This window comes from Calonectris borealis, chromosome 11 (genome assembly GCF_964195595.1).
Source record: "Calonectris borealis chromosome 11, bCalBor7.hap1.2, whole genome shotgun sequence".
NCBI lineage: Eukaryota > Metazoa > Chordata > Aves > Procellariiformes > Procellariidae > Calonectris > Calonectris borealis.
The window spans coordinates 4,246,716-4,261,783 of NC_134322.1; the positions used below are offsets into that span (position 1 = coordinate 4,246,716).

At 47.8% G+C, this 15,068-nt stretch overlaps 1 protein-coding gene across 1 annotated transcript in view; it reads left to right on the forward strand.

The window, feature by feature from the left end:
- Positions 1-2,131: 2,131 nt before the first annotated feature.
- Positions 2,132-15,068, forward strand: part of ADAMTS17 (ADAM metallopeptidase with thrombospondin type 1 motif 17) — a 191,965-nt gene continuing 179,028 nt past the window's right edge. The window contains exons 1-3 of the mRNA XM_075159828.1: positions 2,132-2,201; positions 2,921-3,282; positions 13,556-13,721. Coding sequence (XP_075015929.1) covers positions 2,132-2,201; positions 2,921-3,282; positions 13,556-13,721 — 598 coding nt within the window. The remainder of the gene's footprint in view (positions 2,202-2,920; positions 3,283-13,555; positions 13,722-15,068) is intronic.

The following is a 15,068-nucleotide window of genomic DNA, read 5'->3' on the forward strand; positions in this document are numbered from 1 at the left end:
AAATTGTTGGTTCACAACAGGTCAGGAGAGAAATTCAGGCTCTGAGGTTTTGTTTAAACTGTGTTACATTACACTATTGACGTACAGCAAGGCAGTCCCAAACTGAGTTTTTGTCTAACTTGAATGGGTTCTGAGCCAGTCCTTTTGCTTTGGTAACTTACTTCTCGTTAGAGAGCAGACTGAGCCTTGAAAGAGACAGGAAAACACAGACCTATTAAATCTCACCTGATCTCATATTAAGAAAGTGAATTTGAGCCATGGGTCTTGGCTTCGCTCAGATTTTGTCTGCTGGGAGCTGGTTGCAGGTCCTCAGTTTTGCTCTTGTTGCTGACTGCTGGTAACGTCCTCCAAGTGCCACCGCACTGGAGAGACGAGGAGCTTCCCTGAGACCACAGTAGGAGGTGGGACGTCTGCGTGCACTCATGCCCGTATGGTGCTGCAGAGGCCCTGCGCAGGGTAGGTCTTGCCGAGGCGCTACACCAGCCCGCCGTGTGCCGCAGGGTGTCCCTCATCGCCCGGGAAAAGCACAGCTGAAGGGCTAGAGGCAGCTCTAGGGTTCCGGCTCTCAAACAGCCTCTCTGCTTGTCACAGGAGCAGATCTCAAAGAAAAAATGGTTCTTGTTGCCTGTCCAATGCCTGACAGAAAGAAAATGGTGTTAACCCACTCATCTCTCTTACCAGTCCTTTTCCTAGACTCAAACGGTCCTTTTCTTAGCACTACCCCAGTTGCCTGCCCTCGCAGGCATGAGCATCCAAATCTAATTCCCCTTGCTTGCAACTCAGAGCCATTACCAGTGTCAGTACAACTCTGGACAATTCTTGTGTAAGTGCTGCACTGCGATCTGCCAGAGTCATTCACACTCTTTTATGGGTCTTCCTTTGAATTCTTCTACAATTTCAGTAACAAAGTTGCAGATTTTTGCAGAAGTTTAAACTTCAGGACACTGCTCTGCTGGGCCACAGCAGTTTAAATCTGCTAACACATTGGGTCTTTACTGTTTTCCACCATTCAGCCACACCAGGAGCGCAGGACCCGATCCAAAGCCCACTGAATCCAACGGAAATCTTTCTACTCTTGGAAATCACCCTACTGCTTTCAGCAGCCCCTGGACCAAGCTGACTTCTCCTGACCCCTGGGCAGCTGAGGACACGCAGGACATGCCGCAACCATCAGGCAGGAAGGAGCTCTTGTGGCTGTAGGATCTCGGTGAAAATGGGAATTTGTTGCACCTGGGTGAGGATGTGTGTGTCCTCTGCACACGGAGTGGCAAGGGAAAGGGAGCTGGCAGGTAGCTTCCTCCTCTTCCTCTCCCAAACTGCCCTCTTAACTAGCTTGAACAACCTGTCCTCCCTGATTGAAATTAATGTCCCTTGTCCACCACTGTAAAAATCAGTTTTTATATCTCCTGAGCTTTATGAACTTGTTTCTTGTTTTCATCCTTGTGATGAGTACTGTAAGGTCATTGCCTAAAATCTTTGTGCACTATTGCCAGCCTCATTTTTTCCCGGTCTTCTGAGTCCTGGAATCAATACTTCAGATGGCGGTGGAAAAGGCTGCAGGAAATGAAGGAATGGGTGAATTTTTCAAGCGAGCTTCTATAGCAGTGTCTAAACTGTTTTAGTAATGAAGAAAAGGATATGCAGAAAACATGATGGAGGAGACGACCAGCCGGCTGCTTTTTGTCAGCCCTCCCATGCCTCTCGCTAGGGTATTTCCAGCGGCTTCATGGGCACCAAACCGGTCTCCGGTCTCGGAGAACTGGCTGCAGAAAGGCCACCGCAGGGCACGGGGGGGCACCGGCCCTGCCCGGGCCCTGCCCGCCTGCCCGGGCGCGGGGCAGGGGAGGGCGCCCCCTGCCGGCCGCCCCCACCCACGTGCACCCCTCCCCGCGCAGCCCAGCCCTCCGCCCAGCCAGTTGAGCTCGCAGCCAATGGGGGAGCGCAGGGAGTGGCCCGGTGGGCGCCCGCGCCAATGAGCGCGCGGGGCTGCGGGGAGGGGCGTGGCCGGGCGCCCACCACGCCGGGGCTGTCGGCGGCGCTGATTACTTTTTCCGAGGGCGGGGAGGGCTCACTCCGGCCCGGGCTCCCGCCGCCGCCGCCGCTCCGCGCTGGGCCCCGCTGCTGCCATAAAATGTTTGACGGCTGCCTCCTGCCTCTCGTGTTTCCCTGCCTGCTGCTTTGGGGACTGGACGCCGGCACAGGTAGAGCTTCCCTCCCCTGGCTCCCCGCGCCGGCATCCCCTTCCCCGGCGGCGCTGACAGCCCTCGCCGCGGGCAGCCCCGCGCCGCGGGTCCGGCGGGACGGGCGGTGGGCGCCGGCCCCGGGCGGCAGCATGCAGGCGCAGACCGCAGGGCATGCACCGGATCCCCTGCGTGGCCGCGGTCCCAGTCTACAGGATGAATTGCTCCAGGGTTTTGTATTTTCTTTTCCTGTCCTCTCGCTGCTGCTGCTGTAACGTTTCATGTGGAAAGCTGCTGACTGTCCTTGGCTGCGGCTTCGGCTTGCTCTGCTTTTCCCCTTCTCCCTGCAGATTTTTATTGGGGTTGGTGAAATGCGATGCTTGTGTCTGAGCTATATTTTTTTTTTAATGATACAAGTAGCTTTAGCATTTGCTTTATTCCTCTCTTCCCTGCACATTTTTGTCTCTCATATATGTGTGTATATAGACAGAGAGATAGATAAATAAATCCCTTTCCTCCGCTGGCTCCATTGTCTCTGCAGCCTGTTCACAATTTCCAGTGCATGAGTATCAGCGCCGGAATCCGAGCGCAGGGCTGTCCTCGCCCCGGCAGGACGGGGCGTCCCCGCGGGGAGGGGGAGGGGGGGCTGACGGGGCACAGAGCCCCCGGCCGCCCCGTCGGGCCGCGGGACCGGCCGGCGGGGGTGCGAGCGCCTGAGCCTCTCTCCTTCTCGCCTGCAGCTGGCGGAGCGGAGCTGGAAGTGGTGATCCCGGAGCGAGTGGCGTTGGAGAAGATCCACCTGCTGCCGCCCGCCGTGCGAGGGGATCGCAGCGGCCCCCGGCGCCGGCGGGCGCTGCCGCGGCAGCGGGCGGCGGCGGAGGCCCTGCTGCTCCGCCTGCCCGCCGCCGGCGCCGAGCTCTACCTGCACCTCCGCCGCGACCTGCGCTTCCTCGCCCGGGGCTTCGTGGTGGAGCAGCGGCGCGGGGAGGCGCGGCGGACGCCCAGTCCCCGGCGGCCCCCGGAGGAGCGGCTCTGCTTCTACACGGGACACGTGCTGAACCGCAGCGACTCCTTCGCCTCCCTCAGCACCTGCGCCGGGCTGGTACTGCCACCCCGACCCGCCTCCCCTCAGCGCGGGCCGCCTCCCCGACCGCCCCCCCCCGGGCTGCGGCGAGCCCCTCCGCCGTCCCCGCGAGGCTTTTCCTGTCAGCCCCGGCCCCGGGAGCTGCCCGACCCCGCCGCCCCACTCCCAGCCCGGCGGAGGCGGGAAGCGGCCGTTGAGCCGTGCCCGCACCTCACCTCAGCGCGGTTGCACCTCCCGCTCGCTCCCCCGCTGTGCCGCCCGTCCCCTCGCCTCCCCGGGCCCTGGCGAGCGTCTCCGGTGTCCCCCGTGAAGATTTTCCTGTCAGCCCCGGCTCCTCGCCCTGGGAGCTGCCCGCAGCCGCCCTGCCCCGTGGAGGCGGGAAGCGGCCGTCGGGCAGTGCTCGCCTCACCTCAGCGCGGGGCGCCTCCCTGCCCGCTCCCGCGCTGTCCTGCCCGTCCCCTCGTCTCCCTCTCCCCCGTGTGGGTTTTCCGTCCATCCCCGCTCTCTGCTGTGGGAGCTGCCCCAGCCTCGGCCATGCCTGAGGGTCCGAGGGCCTCAGCCGCAGCATGTCGGCTGTGGATGGGCGATGGGGCCTGAGGATGCTGTAAAGGAGCGTCCTGGCTGATTGACCCTTCTCTTGTCACTATACCCATGCCATTTGGCTGGTGGCTGGGTCCCATTGCGGGGACTTGATCACCTGCCTGCCTGGCTCCCTCCTCCAGCAGCTGTGCATGGCCTCAGCAGTAAAGCCTGGAGCAGCGGGCTCCTCAGGTCTTCAGCAGGCCCTTTCCTCCCAGCTGGTGCAATCCGTGTTGGTGTGTGAGGGCGTTTCGTGGGAGCTGTGGTGTAGGGACACCTTTGGAGTGGTCCGAGGAACCATCCTGCTTGGGGATGCTTTTCTCACCTCAGGTGTCAAGATTTCTCTACCTGAGGTTGTAGCGTTTTCAGGTGGCTCCTCAGGGCCTGGGATCTCCACCAGGTGCCCTGATAAGAAGGGGGGATCTTGTGTGGGACAGCCTTTGTGTTTCTCAGTGGTGAAGACTTAGATGCTTAAGATGATGGGTGGTTTGTAATTACGGTTGATAACTTGGAAGTACTTCAGAAAGTCACTGGGGCGTTAAGCATAGACTCCCAGTACATAGTCCTGGGATGTGTGCTTAACTTCTCGGTACAGACCTGTTGATGGAGATTTCGTTTTAAACTTTGTGGTAAGAAGCACTTCATGTGCTCCGCACTTGGGGCTTGGGCCTTCATTCCTGAACCATTTGAGGGCGCTGTGCCTCAGGTTTAAAAAACAAACAAACAAAAAAAGCCCAGTGGCTCTGAGAAGCTGTGTGTTTGAGTGGCACTGTAAATTGAGCTGTATACCACTGAGAGCTTCCTCAGAGTTTAAAACTGATATCTTTAGTTCAAGCTTTAAATCACTAACAGCTCTATTGTCACCAGGCACATTTTGTTAATCCCATTCATGAAGTGCTGGGCTTCCAAAGCTACCTTCTCCAGCAGAGCTGAAAAGCACAAACAGGCAGAGAAGGAACCTTTTTAAAAAGAGGAATGTAGTTGTAGGCACAGTATTAACTGCCTGAGATCAGGGAATGGAGGAGGGGGAGTGAAAAAGATTGGCGATATTCCCAGTAGAAAAGTTGGAAAAGAAACAAGACTAGTTAGTCTTTGTTCATTACTCTGCAAATATGAGCCATAATATTGCAATATCTGTTTGTATCACATGAATTCTAAGCAATGACTAAGTTGACGTAACTGAGCTAGATAAACTTGGGATCAAAAAGCAATCAGTGTCAAAGCTGTTCATTTGTGGCACCTTTTGGGGACCAAAACCAATACTGCCACATGTAAGAGGCAGTGTTGGTAAAGCTCTGCTTGCCTTTGCCTGTGGATCTGGTCCTGGGAGTGCTGAGAGTGGTGTGCGCAGATGTGTCGAGAGGGATGTGTTTCTGCGTTTTGGGATACTCCTTTCCTATCCGAGGAATCTGTTAACTTACTCTTCATTCAGATAATCACCAGGAATGGGAAAAAGGGGTCAAAGCAGATGCATGCTACATATGACTGAGTAAGGTTTATAACACCCTTGTGAACTGAAAACTCAGAGAACAGAAAATTGAAGTGTCTTTAGGATGAACCTAAACTTAAGATGAACTTCATTAACTTTTGAAATGGTTTCATTAAATTGATCATATCACCATGTAGACAGACCTTCTTATTCTAGCTAAATTGACCTTTTGGCTTCTTAAGTCTATTCTTAAAGGTGAAACATATCAGATTTTACCCAGCTTTCAGTATTTATGCAGCCTCTTGCAGTGGCCACACTAAATCAGCATACTTGTAGTGAAAGCTGTGTAATTTAGTGGTAAGATGTTTTCTGGGATCAGAGGAATTAAGAGTTTGCCTCAAATTATCTAGGAAGTCTTGAATCTGCCATGAGTGGAACTGAAATCGGGTGACTCCAGAGCCCAAATTTTTTGCCTCCTAGTCTAGAGATTTAAATTACCAAGACCAGCACTACAGTAGGTTTTGACTCTTCCAGTCACTTCCTTAAGCCTTGTTTTGCAGCAGAAAGAATAAGGCTTTGCCCTTGTCAGCAGCACAGCTTCACAGCTGGGGATATGGACAAGGCCTGCATGCTGGGCTAGAAGAAAGACCTTGGTAGTGGAAACCTTGCAGCCTGTTTTTCCTGGCATTTGTCTCCCGAGCAGCACTAATGCTGCAGTGGAAGATTTCCTGAAAACTCCAGTGTGGGAGCGCTCATTGGACTCGAACTGGATGATCAGGACATCTCATTCAGAAAAGCTGGTTGCTAAGAAGTAGGGTAGTTAATAATACTGTATCCTGATCTCCAGCTGGCTCAGACTTTGTTGTAATTGTATTCCTCAACCATGCCATAAATCACACAAAAAGTGATACAAAATGATCAGGGCAAGTGAAGTTCTAATAAAAACAAAATCCCTGACACAGTGGCATGAAAACTGAGCTACAACCAGACTGAGCAATTGCTTCCTGGTAATGATATCAGATTCCCTGTGTGGCATCTAAAGGCTGTGTTTTGTTTTTTAAACTCTGCTTGCAGATGCTGCTGTTAACCAGTATGTGGTCTGTTGTAGTTTCCTGCTACAGCTTGCAATTGCATTGAGAAGGGTGGCCACGCTCTTGTAGCTACATCAGGCCACGGCACGTTTAGGACTGGTGTACCTAAGGTCTCATCTGCACATTTAAAGTACCGCATGTGAGGATATTCCAACCCTCCTGTCCCTCTTGACAACCTGGGAATTGCAGCGTAGACAAGAGGTACTATATTCCTGAAAAGCATTTCAACTTGGCAGGACTGTATCCCGTCTGGGGATTGCAGTTGTGTAAACACTTGGATTCTGACCACACTGCAGGACTGAACTGTCCTTTCCTGGTGCTGGGGAGACACAGGCAGGAGCAAAGTTCTGCAACTTGTCTGACCAACACTGGAGGACAGTAAGCAGTACGGGAAATTGCCTGTCTTTTGGAAAGTTCCAGCTTTGTAAGGCCACAGTGTGTGTTACCTTGAGTTGAGTTGTGCAGTGGACCAAGGTCTCTTCTTCTAAGTCTGAGATCAGTTCCTAGATGACATATTTTAGGTCTCTCTGCAGAAAGGAAATTCCAGTTTGTTTGATACCTCTCAGAACTACTCATCCATTGCTTTAAGGTGCAATTTCACAGTTAGGTTTTGACTGTTGCTCTCTGTGTGCTGCCCTCACCCTCTCTAGCAAAGTTTGGCAGAGAATGTTACCTTCTGTAGAGCTTTTTTCGATTGAAGCCCGGAGAGCACAGTAAGAGGAGGCCCTTTCAGCACCGCGTATTTGTGCTGTGATCGCAACGATTCTTTTGTTGCGTACTAGCAGGGCTTATCTGTCCTGCGGACCCAAGATAAGAGAGAGAGGCAGGATCCTGTGCTCTTTGGGGAGACTTCTTCCCCAGCTGTACATTGCAGAATGCTGCCTCAAGCTGTCTGCAAAATGTGGGATTCCCAAATACTTTGTTTGATGTATTAATTTTTTACTTTTTTTTCGTGCTAGAGTCACTCTCACATGCTGAAGTGCTGGACTGCTATGCAGTCTGTTGGACTGCAGTGTCAGTACCTTACAACTGGAGTAGGCTTTTCTTATTTCTTGTACCTAAATTTTTGAAGCAGTTACAGTTTTAAGAGGGTCATGGGTGCATGTTAAAATGAGCGTTAGATTTGACTTAGAAATGAACTTGAAAACTCTTGTCTGTTCAGGAACCTTATTTGACAGCTGAAAATCACTGGGATGCATTTAGAGGCAGAGGTTTAACTCTAAGTAACTTCTCTTTTTCATTTTGAAATCTGCAGTCTCTGGCTTTGGGTTCAGGACTGCTCTTTGGCCTGTCTCTAGTTAAAGTGGATCGTCCTTCTCCAATGAGATAAGAGATTGTGGCCCCCTCCTGTTCAGGCTCGTTCATTTAACTTTTTCACACCACATTTTTGTCTCCTTTGAGTTCAGTGAGACTCCTTGTGCAGACTGGATCAGTGGAAGTAGATGGTGTGCATTACAAGGGCTCATGGAATGAGAACGGTGATTTTCTCGTTATAGGATGGAATAGAGTAATTGAAGCTGCACCCTAAGAAATACATGCTGGAAGTTGGGAAACCTTAAACATTTTGCAGTATTGTCTCATACAGTCTAGACAGAGAAGAAAAGGGCTTCTTTTCTTCCAAGCTTCATGTACGTTTACCTTTGTTAAACCTTATGCAACTCCTGGTGGACAGATCTTCCAGCCTGTTAAAATATTTCTGAATGGTGGCTCCTTGTTCTGGTATATCCCCTGCACTTCCCAGTTTGATACCATCCACTAATTTTGTGAAGGTGTAGATGTAGTCAAGCTTTGGCAAGTATGGGCAAGGAGAGATGATAGAGCATCCTTCTGGACTTTGTGTCAGCCAGGTGTTTCCTTTTTTCAGGAAGGTTGGGCAGAGATGCTCTGGTGAGCAGAGAGTCTGGTGGAGGTGATAAGGGAAAATACTGACTATTATAAAGTCATGACTGTGCATTTCGGTACTAAACAAGGTTAAATGCCAGAAATGTATTTTCCGGTTAGCTGCAGTACCTGGGAAATTCTGTCCCTGCTATTGCCCATATTGCTGTTCATCAATGATGTTGTGGGACCAGATACAAACACTGTTTGGATGCATAGCTTCTTCTAGGGTCTCTGATCTCCCACTGGTTTCCAGGTGGGTGTAAGTGTCTACGCAGGAACTGGACATCTCTGTGTGATTTTGGATCCAATATGGAAGGCCAGTCAGAGCAAAGAGAACTGAGTAGGTTGGACTGCAGGCTCCAGGGAATGAGCAATAACTCAAAGGACTCCTAGTGAAATGGTAAATCATCTCTATCCTTGTGAAAAAGAGGAAGAAGAATACAGAAGAGGCTTGGTTTTAAGCCTGACTCTGGTTATAAAGGGGAGAGAGAGTGAGAAAGATGGGCACTTCCAAAGAGCACTTCCTCTGACGGTTTGTCCTGTTTCTTAGGTTCTTTAGATTGGTGAATTATCCCTTTGGAGGTGTTTGCCTTTCTTCATTGCCTATAGAGGGACATGATGCCTGGCTTCGAGCAGATGTCTGAAGCTCTGTGAGCTCAATCCCTGGCCAGTGGTAGTGAGTGTTTTCTGTGTGGAACAGGGCAGTGCTGCCCTTCCGGTGACTGCAAAAGCCTCTGCTCCTTAAGGGAAGCAGGGCAGTGCAGGCATGCTAGCCTTATAAGATGATACGATTTCCCCTGAGGAAACCTTCAGCTCTGGTGAATTCTCTTGTCTGCAAGAGGAGCTGTCTGGCATTCATCCATAGCTGGTCCACAAGCTGAAAAGTTAAACCTCTTAAAATTACCATGTTGGGTTTCTTTGTGCTGGCATTTTCTTTCCCCTTCCACAGTGGACAAAAGGGAGAGCACGTTGTGGTTTCCTTGTTTAGCAGACTCAGAGGCTGGGGCTGGCTGGAACAGAGGTGCAGTTAGATATTCTTGGGTATGATCTGCTGTCGTAACTGAGTATAAACCTGAAATGACACTGGAGCAAGACCTAATTTCAAGCTCTGGTTTTAAATTTGCTTGAATTGCACTTGTAAATAATAACTAACTTAAAGCTGAAGCATGGTTAATAAGGACAGGACTAAAAGCCATGTGAAGTTTATTAAAATGTATTTGTGTTGTTTTTTGTTCTTCACTTTAAATATTAACTTCCTTTTAACTTTGAGGAAATGGTTAAACTAAGATTTACAGTGTAACAGTTGAGAAATTGAGAAGGGGTTGGAATTTGTCAGATGTTTAAAACTGTTCTCTTTTCAGCGTGTTCATATGTATGTAACTAATGAACACTTAGGAGCAAAAGAAAAATCTGTTAAAGATTCAGCATTTCACAGATCTCGTTCAAAGATGTTGTGAAAATAAAAAGGGCTGGAAAAACAGTGTAACTGTTGGAGAGTATTAATGTGTGGGAAGGTCCAGAACCATGTGCAGAGAACATTCAAGAACTGTATTCCTGTCCCGGGTTAGCCCTCGAGCTGTTGTAGCTCCACCAGTACTACCAGGGCACAGAGACAGAATAGTGAAGCCAGCGAAGCAGGACGATGTGATTACGAATGCTACTTGAGCGCCAGCACTATCAGTTCCCTTGTTACTGTTGTAATTTCAGTGATACATGTGAGGACCTTCCTCCTTTCCCTGCTGTCATTTAGCCTGAGGAAAGCTCCAGTGGCAAGGAAGATAATGTGTAGAAGAAGAGTGAACTACTGGTGGTACAAGAGTAGATTAGAGAGTGAGCAGATTGCTCGAGTGACCAATGTATATATAAAACTCTGGATAAGAGCATGTGAGAATATTTTGGTGGTTTAGAGAAAAGGGCCTTTTTTGCTAGTGAGCAATGTTGAGCTGACTTTTAAATTAAGGCTATGAAATATCCTTAATATGAAAGATATAGCCATGGTTAAGCACAGTGGTGAGTGGGGCTGTAGTGGGAAGTGTGGATTGTTTATTTTAATCAACTTGTCAGTTTGGTTGCCTGCCTTTTTGAGGCTGAAATCATTCCAGCCTTTCCTGTTAGCTGAGCTGCATGATGCTGTCAGCTATATGGTCCTGTCATACTAAGTGTAAAATCCAGGTTAGATTAATAATGCAGATGACGATGAACTTCTACGCCCCTCTGAATTTTTTGGGCTCCTGATGACTCCTGTGTCTCAGGTGCTCTGGGACGGTGGGGCTGGGCAGCAGCTGCTTTCACGGACACTACGCAATATTGGGGTCTGGCACAGTGGCAGGTCCTGTTCGTACGGGCTCTCACAGTGAAAGAAGGACAAGAGGGAGTATCCCAGCTTTTGATATGCATCTCCCCAGGCAAATATGAATTGGCAGATCCAAAGCATTTTATTCAATTGGAATAATTTCCAGAGATGTGAGAAAAGTAGCTCTGACAGTTACATGGTCTTCTGTTTTACTTTTTTATCTTCAAAATCCAGCTTTCTGCTGTCCCTGAACACCACGCAGACTGGAGAAGAAAAGCGTAGAGTATTTGTCTAGTGCTCATGTCTGATACCTCATGCTGGGATTAGCACAGTAGGTGTCTGGTAGTTGGAGGATTTGAGGGACGCAACATGAGGAATGCATTTCTTAAGGAAAAAGCAAAATAATGACCGGAGTATTGAAGTTGCCAGGTCCAAAAGATCTCATCTGGGCCAACAGGTTTGAGGACTCTTTAGAACCCAACTGGCAAGTTTGGGGAAAATTTTAACTCCCTAGGAGTACTTTACAGGCCCGATCCTGCAAATCCTTCCTGCTTGAAACTCTACTTGGCTTGTCAGATTAAACTTGAGATTGCTTCTTAACCTATTCCAGGGTGAAGACGCATGGCTCTTTCCCTCCATAGGTTTCACAATTCCAAAGCAAATGTGAAACATAAGTCCTTTCCAATGGTTTAAATTATTTTCACACTTGATGCCAGAAAGTTGGGATAACGTCGGGTGGTGATGAAACTGACTTCTTACATATTTTTGGCACCAACAAAAATGGTTGGCAGTGTTTCAGGAGCTCTGGTGTGGCTTTTAGTACCATGGCACCAGATTTACAACCCTTCTTCTAAATAATTAAAACCTATATTAAAAAAGGGGGCTGGGGCTACCTCCCAGCTGGAAGATTGGAACAAGGAGGGGAAGTAGTGGAGAACATCGTAAAGGAGGCTGGAAGAATAAGTCACTAGAGCTTTTGCTGTCTCTGAAAGAATTCTGACAAAGCCCAACTTTTAATTTAAATGAAGAGGCAGCCCTTTTGCAAACTCCAGGGCAGAGTGGGTCTTGTAAACTGGTATGCATTCTGTAGGGCCAAGAAATAATGTCAATTTTTCTTTGTAAATGGGAGCCCTTCTGGGAGGTGTCAAGGCATTTTATGCTTAATCAGTGACCTTGCCCCAAGGTCAAGTTCTCTTTTGAAAGACCTCAAAAGAGGTGTCTCTTGTCTCTTTTGAGACAGGGGACTAATTGTTAACACCGTGCTTTGCAGCCATGGCAAATAAAGACACTGATTTTTTTTTTTTTTTTCCCCAAGTACACTTTCAAAATTAGTGACCCTTTCTGAGAGATCCTGGTTTCCCCTGAATGCTGTTCAGTTAGTACGGCTGTCAAAAGAAGAGAGCTCTCATTTCTGTTAGCAGAAATTCCTCTTGCTGGAAATACTAGGCCAAAGGGATTTCCTGGGTGTACGTGAGGACTGAATTTGGCAGGGAGGTGTGGAAATGTACAATATACAGTATGTATGTAATGTATATTATAAATCATATTAGTACAGTCAGCTGTTGAATATATAGTATTTGCATGTACGTGCAGAGCATTTATTTGGATGGTTGCCTGGCTGGCACAGAACGCAGTGCTGGGGGGGGGGGGCGGGAGGGGGGCAAAAAAAAGTCTGGTCTCTCTTTATATGTATAGGATGGGTGTTATAGGTATGCAACCTAGCAGGACCCCTTTGTAAGTTCCTGTACCTATAAGGTGTACCATAGGCACAATCTGATGCCTCCTGGCAGGCCAGATGAGGCCTTCTGTTGCTAGCAGAAGAAGGTGGATCAGGCCTAGAGAGTTCTCCCAAGGGGGTATATGGGAAAGAGCTTTGTTTCGAGGCTTTTAATTGCAATACAAATAATCATTGGATTAGTACAATGAAAAGTAAGTAAGAAACCCTCATTGTACATATTCACTTTCTCCAATGCGTTATAACCTCAGAGTTGATTACTGAACCTGGAAGCTTTGTTAAGTTTTAAGGTGATATCTTTGCTTTCACTCTCTTCCATTCCTGCCTGAAAAGGAGTGGAAAAGGCATAAAAGAACCTTAAAAACTCTGGGTTGCAAGCAAAGGAGGGCTCTCCTGGGGCAGAAGCTGCCTTCCAAAGATATTCTTGCCAGCCCTGGTGTAAGGGGTGGACTTGGTGCAAGAAAGGCAGGAGTTTAGTGCTCTGACCTGTAGCCTATGGAGTCTACTGTTAATTAGACAGGGTCTTTGCCATCCTTGTGTTACTTATTCCAGAGATGGTGGAAAAGCTCGTAACTGGGAAGGTACAACAGTCCTTTCTCGGCTTGACCCCTGAAACCCAACCCATGGCTTGCAGGGAGAGCAGTGCTATGTGGCCCCTGTTGTAGTCAAGAAGAGGTATTTGGTCCCCATACAAAAAAATGTGGGTGGCTCTGCAAGTCATACTTACAACATCACTTCAATTCACTTAGCGTTGTCCGCAAGAGTGACACACATAGGCGGTCTCGTGTTTGCGGGCAATCTTACCTCTTTTCTCTACTGAGATGGTAAATGCCATTTAATAACAACGCAATTCTAGCTGGCAATTAGAAAGCTGATCATGAAAGGATTTCTGTTAATAGGATTTATTTGTCCTCATGTGAGCTGAGCATCTCATAAAACATACATATTTATGCTTCCAGCTAGAGGGGTGCTTTCACTGGAGGGAGAGGAAGAAGGGAAAGGAAAGGTGTTGACAAGAACCCCCCACCTTTTTTTTGTACATGTAGAGTGCCTTGCACAATGATGTTTCTAAATAGTGCTCAGTGATATAAAAAATAAATGAGAAGCAGATGAAGTTCTTTAGTCTGTATTATGCAGACTGAACACGATCATAATCACTTTTCATTTCCTCACACTGTCAATAATGATTGCAGTGAAATGGTCTAGGTTCAGACTGGGTTGGACAGACAAGGTTAGGAGACCAAACTGTCTGATGGGGTTTTTTTGTTCTCTTTTGTGGACAGGTTGGCTATATCCAAATTGGATCAGAGCACATGCTAATACAACCAGTGAATACATCAGAGACCTCATTTAGTGGAAAAGAACACTTCATCAGGCGTAGACGATCCACAAAACCAAGCCATCCCATGAAGTCGCACATTCCTGATGAGCACTGCAAGGTTGTAGCAGGTGAGCTTGAAGTGGCTCAAGAGAACAGCCATGAGTATGCAATTACATTTTTAACTGTTGTTCTGCCAGATATGTCTGTATTTTGTAATTCAAGTGTTCGGGCAGCTGGAGCTAGTGAAAAACGGCATGCATTAATGAATCCTTCTGCTACTTCAGGCAGAAGGAGCCACATCACAAATATAAAAATTGTTAGGACGTATGCTGTAGCATTCAATTTGTGAGAAGATAAACTTTGTGATGGGTCAGAGTAAACTTCTCTTTTAACCATGCAATGTGACTGCTGCTCAGGAAGGTATTCATGATGCTTTTAGCAAAGGCCCAAATTTTGAAACTGAAGTCAGTGGTGAGGGGTGCTCTTTTCATCTCACCTTTCCACTAGAGTTGTGCCAAGTAGGCATGGATAGAATGGTGATCCTTGCATTTCAGAATGTGGAAAGTGTCACTTCATATATTTTCATATCAATCAGAAGTATCATCTGTAGGGTCCAGCTCATAACAGGATGAAAAGATATCTGGAGAGGGCAAGAGATGCACAGTTTCTCTTGTAAAACAATCTACTTTCTTTTTCAGCTTCTCGCATGTCATCATTTTTACTTCTGTCTAGCAGACCACACCATCCATAATAGAGTATATCAGGGTATGCGGTCTACTGGGCAGACTTCGTTGTTTTGGGTTTTTTTTTTTTTATTGCTTTTGTATAGGCTTAAGTGCATTTGAAACTGCCAGATGTAGTTGAGCAAGGTAATTTTTTTAACTAGGAACTTGATTTTGCTTTTTCTTTCTGGAGTTTGACTTGTCAAACTTAAGCTCTAGCTCTCATGCTATAGGACTTTTTGTTTCTTTGAGTGGCAACTTTTAAATTGTTTGCTTTAAGGTTTTGTGAGATAAATGGAACTTTTTTTTTTCCTCTTGCCTTGTGTTGGAGGGAATGAGCTCACAGAGATAGCAAAGAAACTTTTCAGATCTTTAGTTTTCCTTGGAGATCTGTGAATCCATGTTGGAGGTCTGAGAGTCCAAAATGTGATATCAACTCATATAGATATCCCTAGGCTAACTTTAATCTAGTTAGATTGGACACTGAAGGAGCTACAGCTGTGAGAGCAGGAAGCCTATGTGAGTTAGGTGGCGGAGTGCTTGAGCAGTTTTTGTCTGCCATCCTGTTACCCTGGCTGTGGATAGAGTAGCAGCTGAAATGCAGGTGTGCTTCGTGTGTGAAGCTGTTCTGGACCAAACAACAACCTCTCAAGCAATTTCTAGTGCTTTTCTGCTTAAATAGTTTAGCAATATGAGGTGCATTGTTTCAGTGGGGTTTCTGTAGTATAACAAGAGTTGAGAGGTGAACCAGCT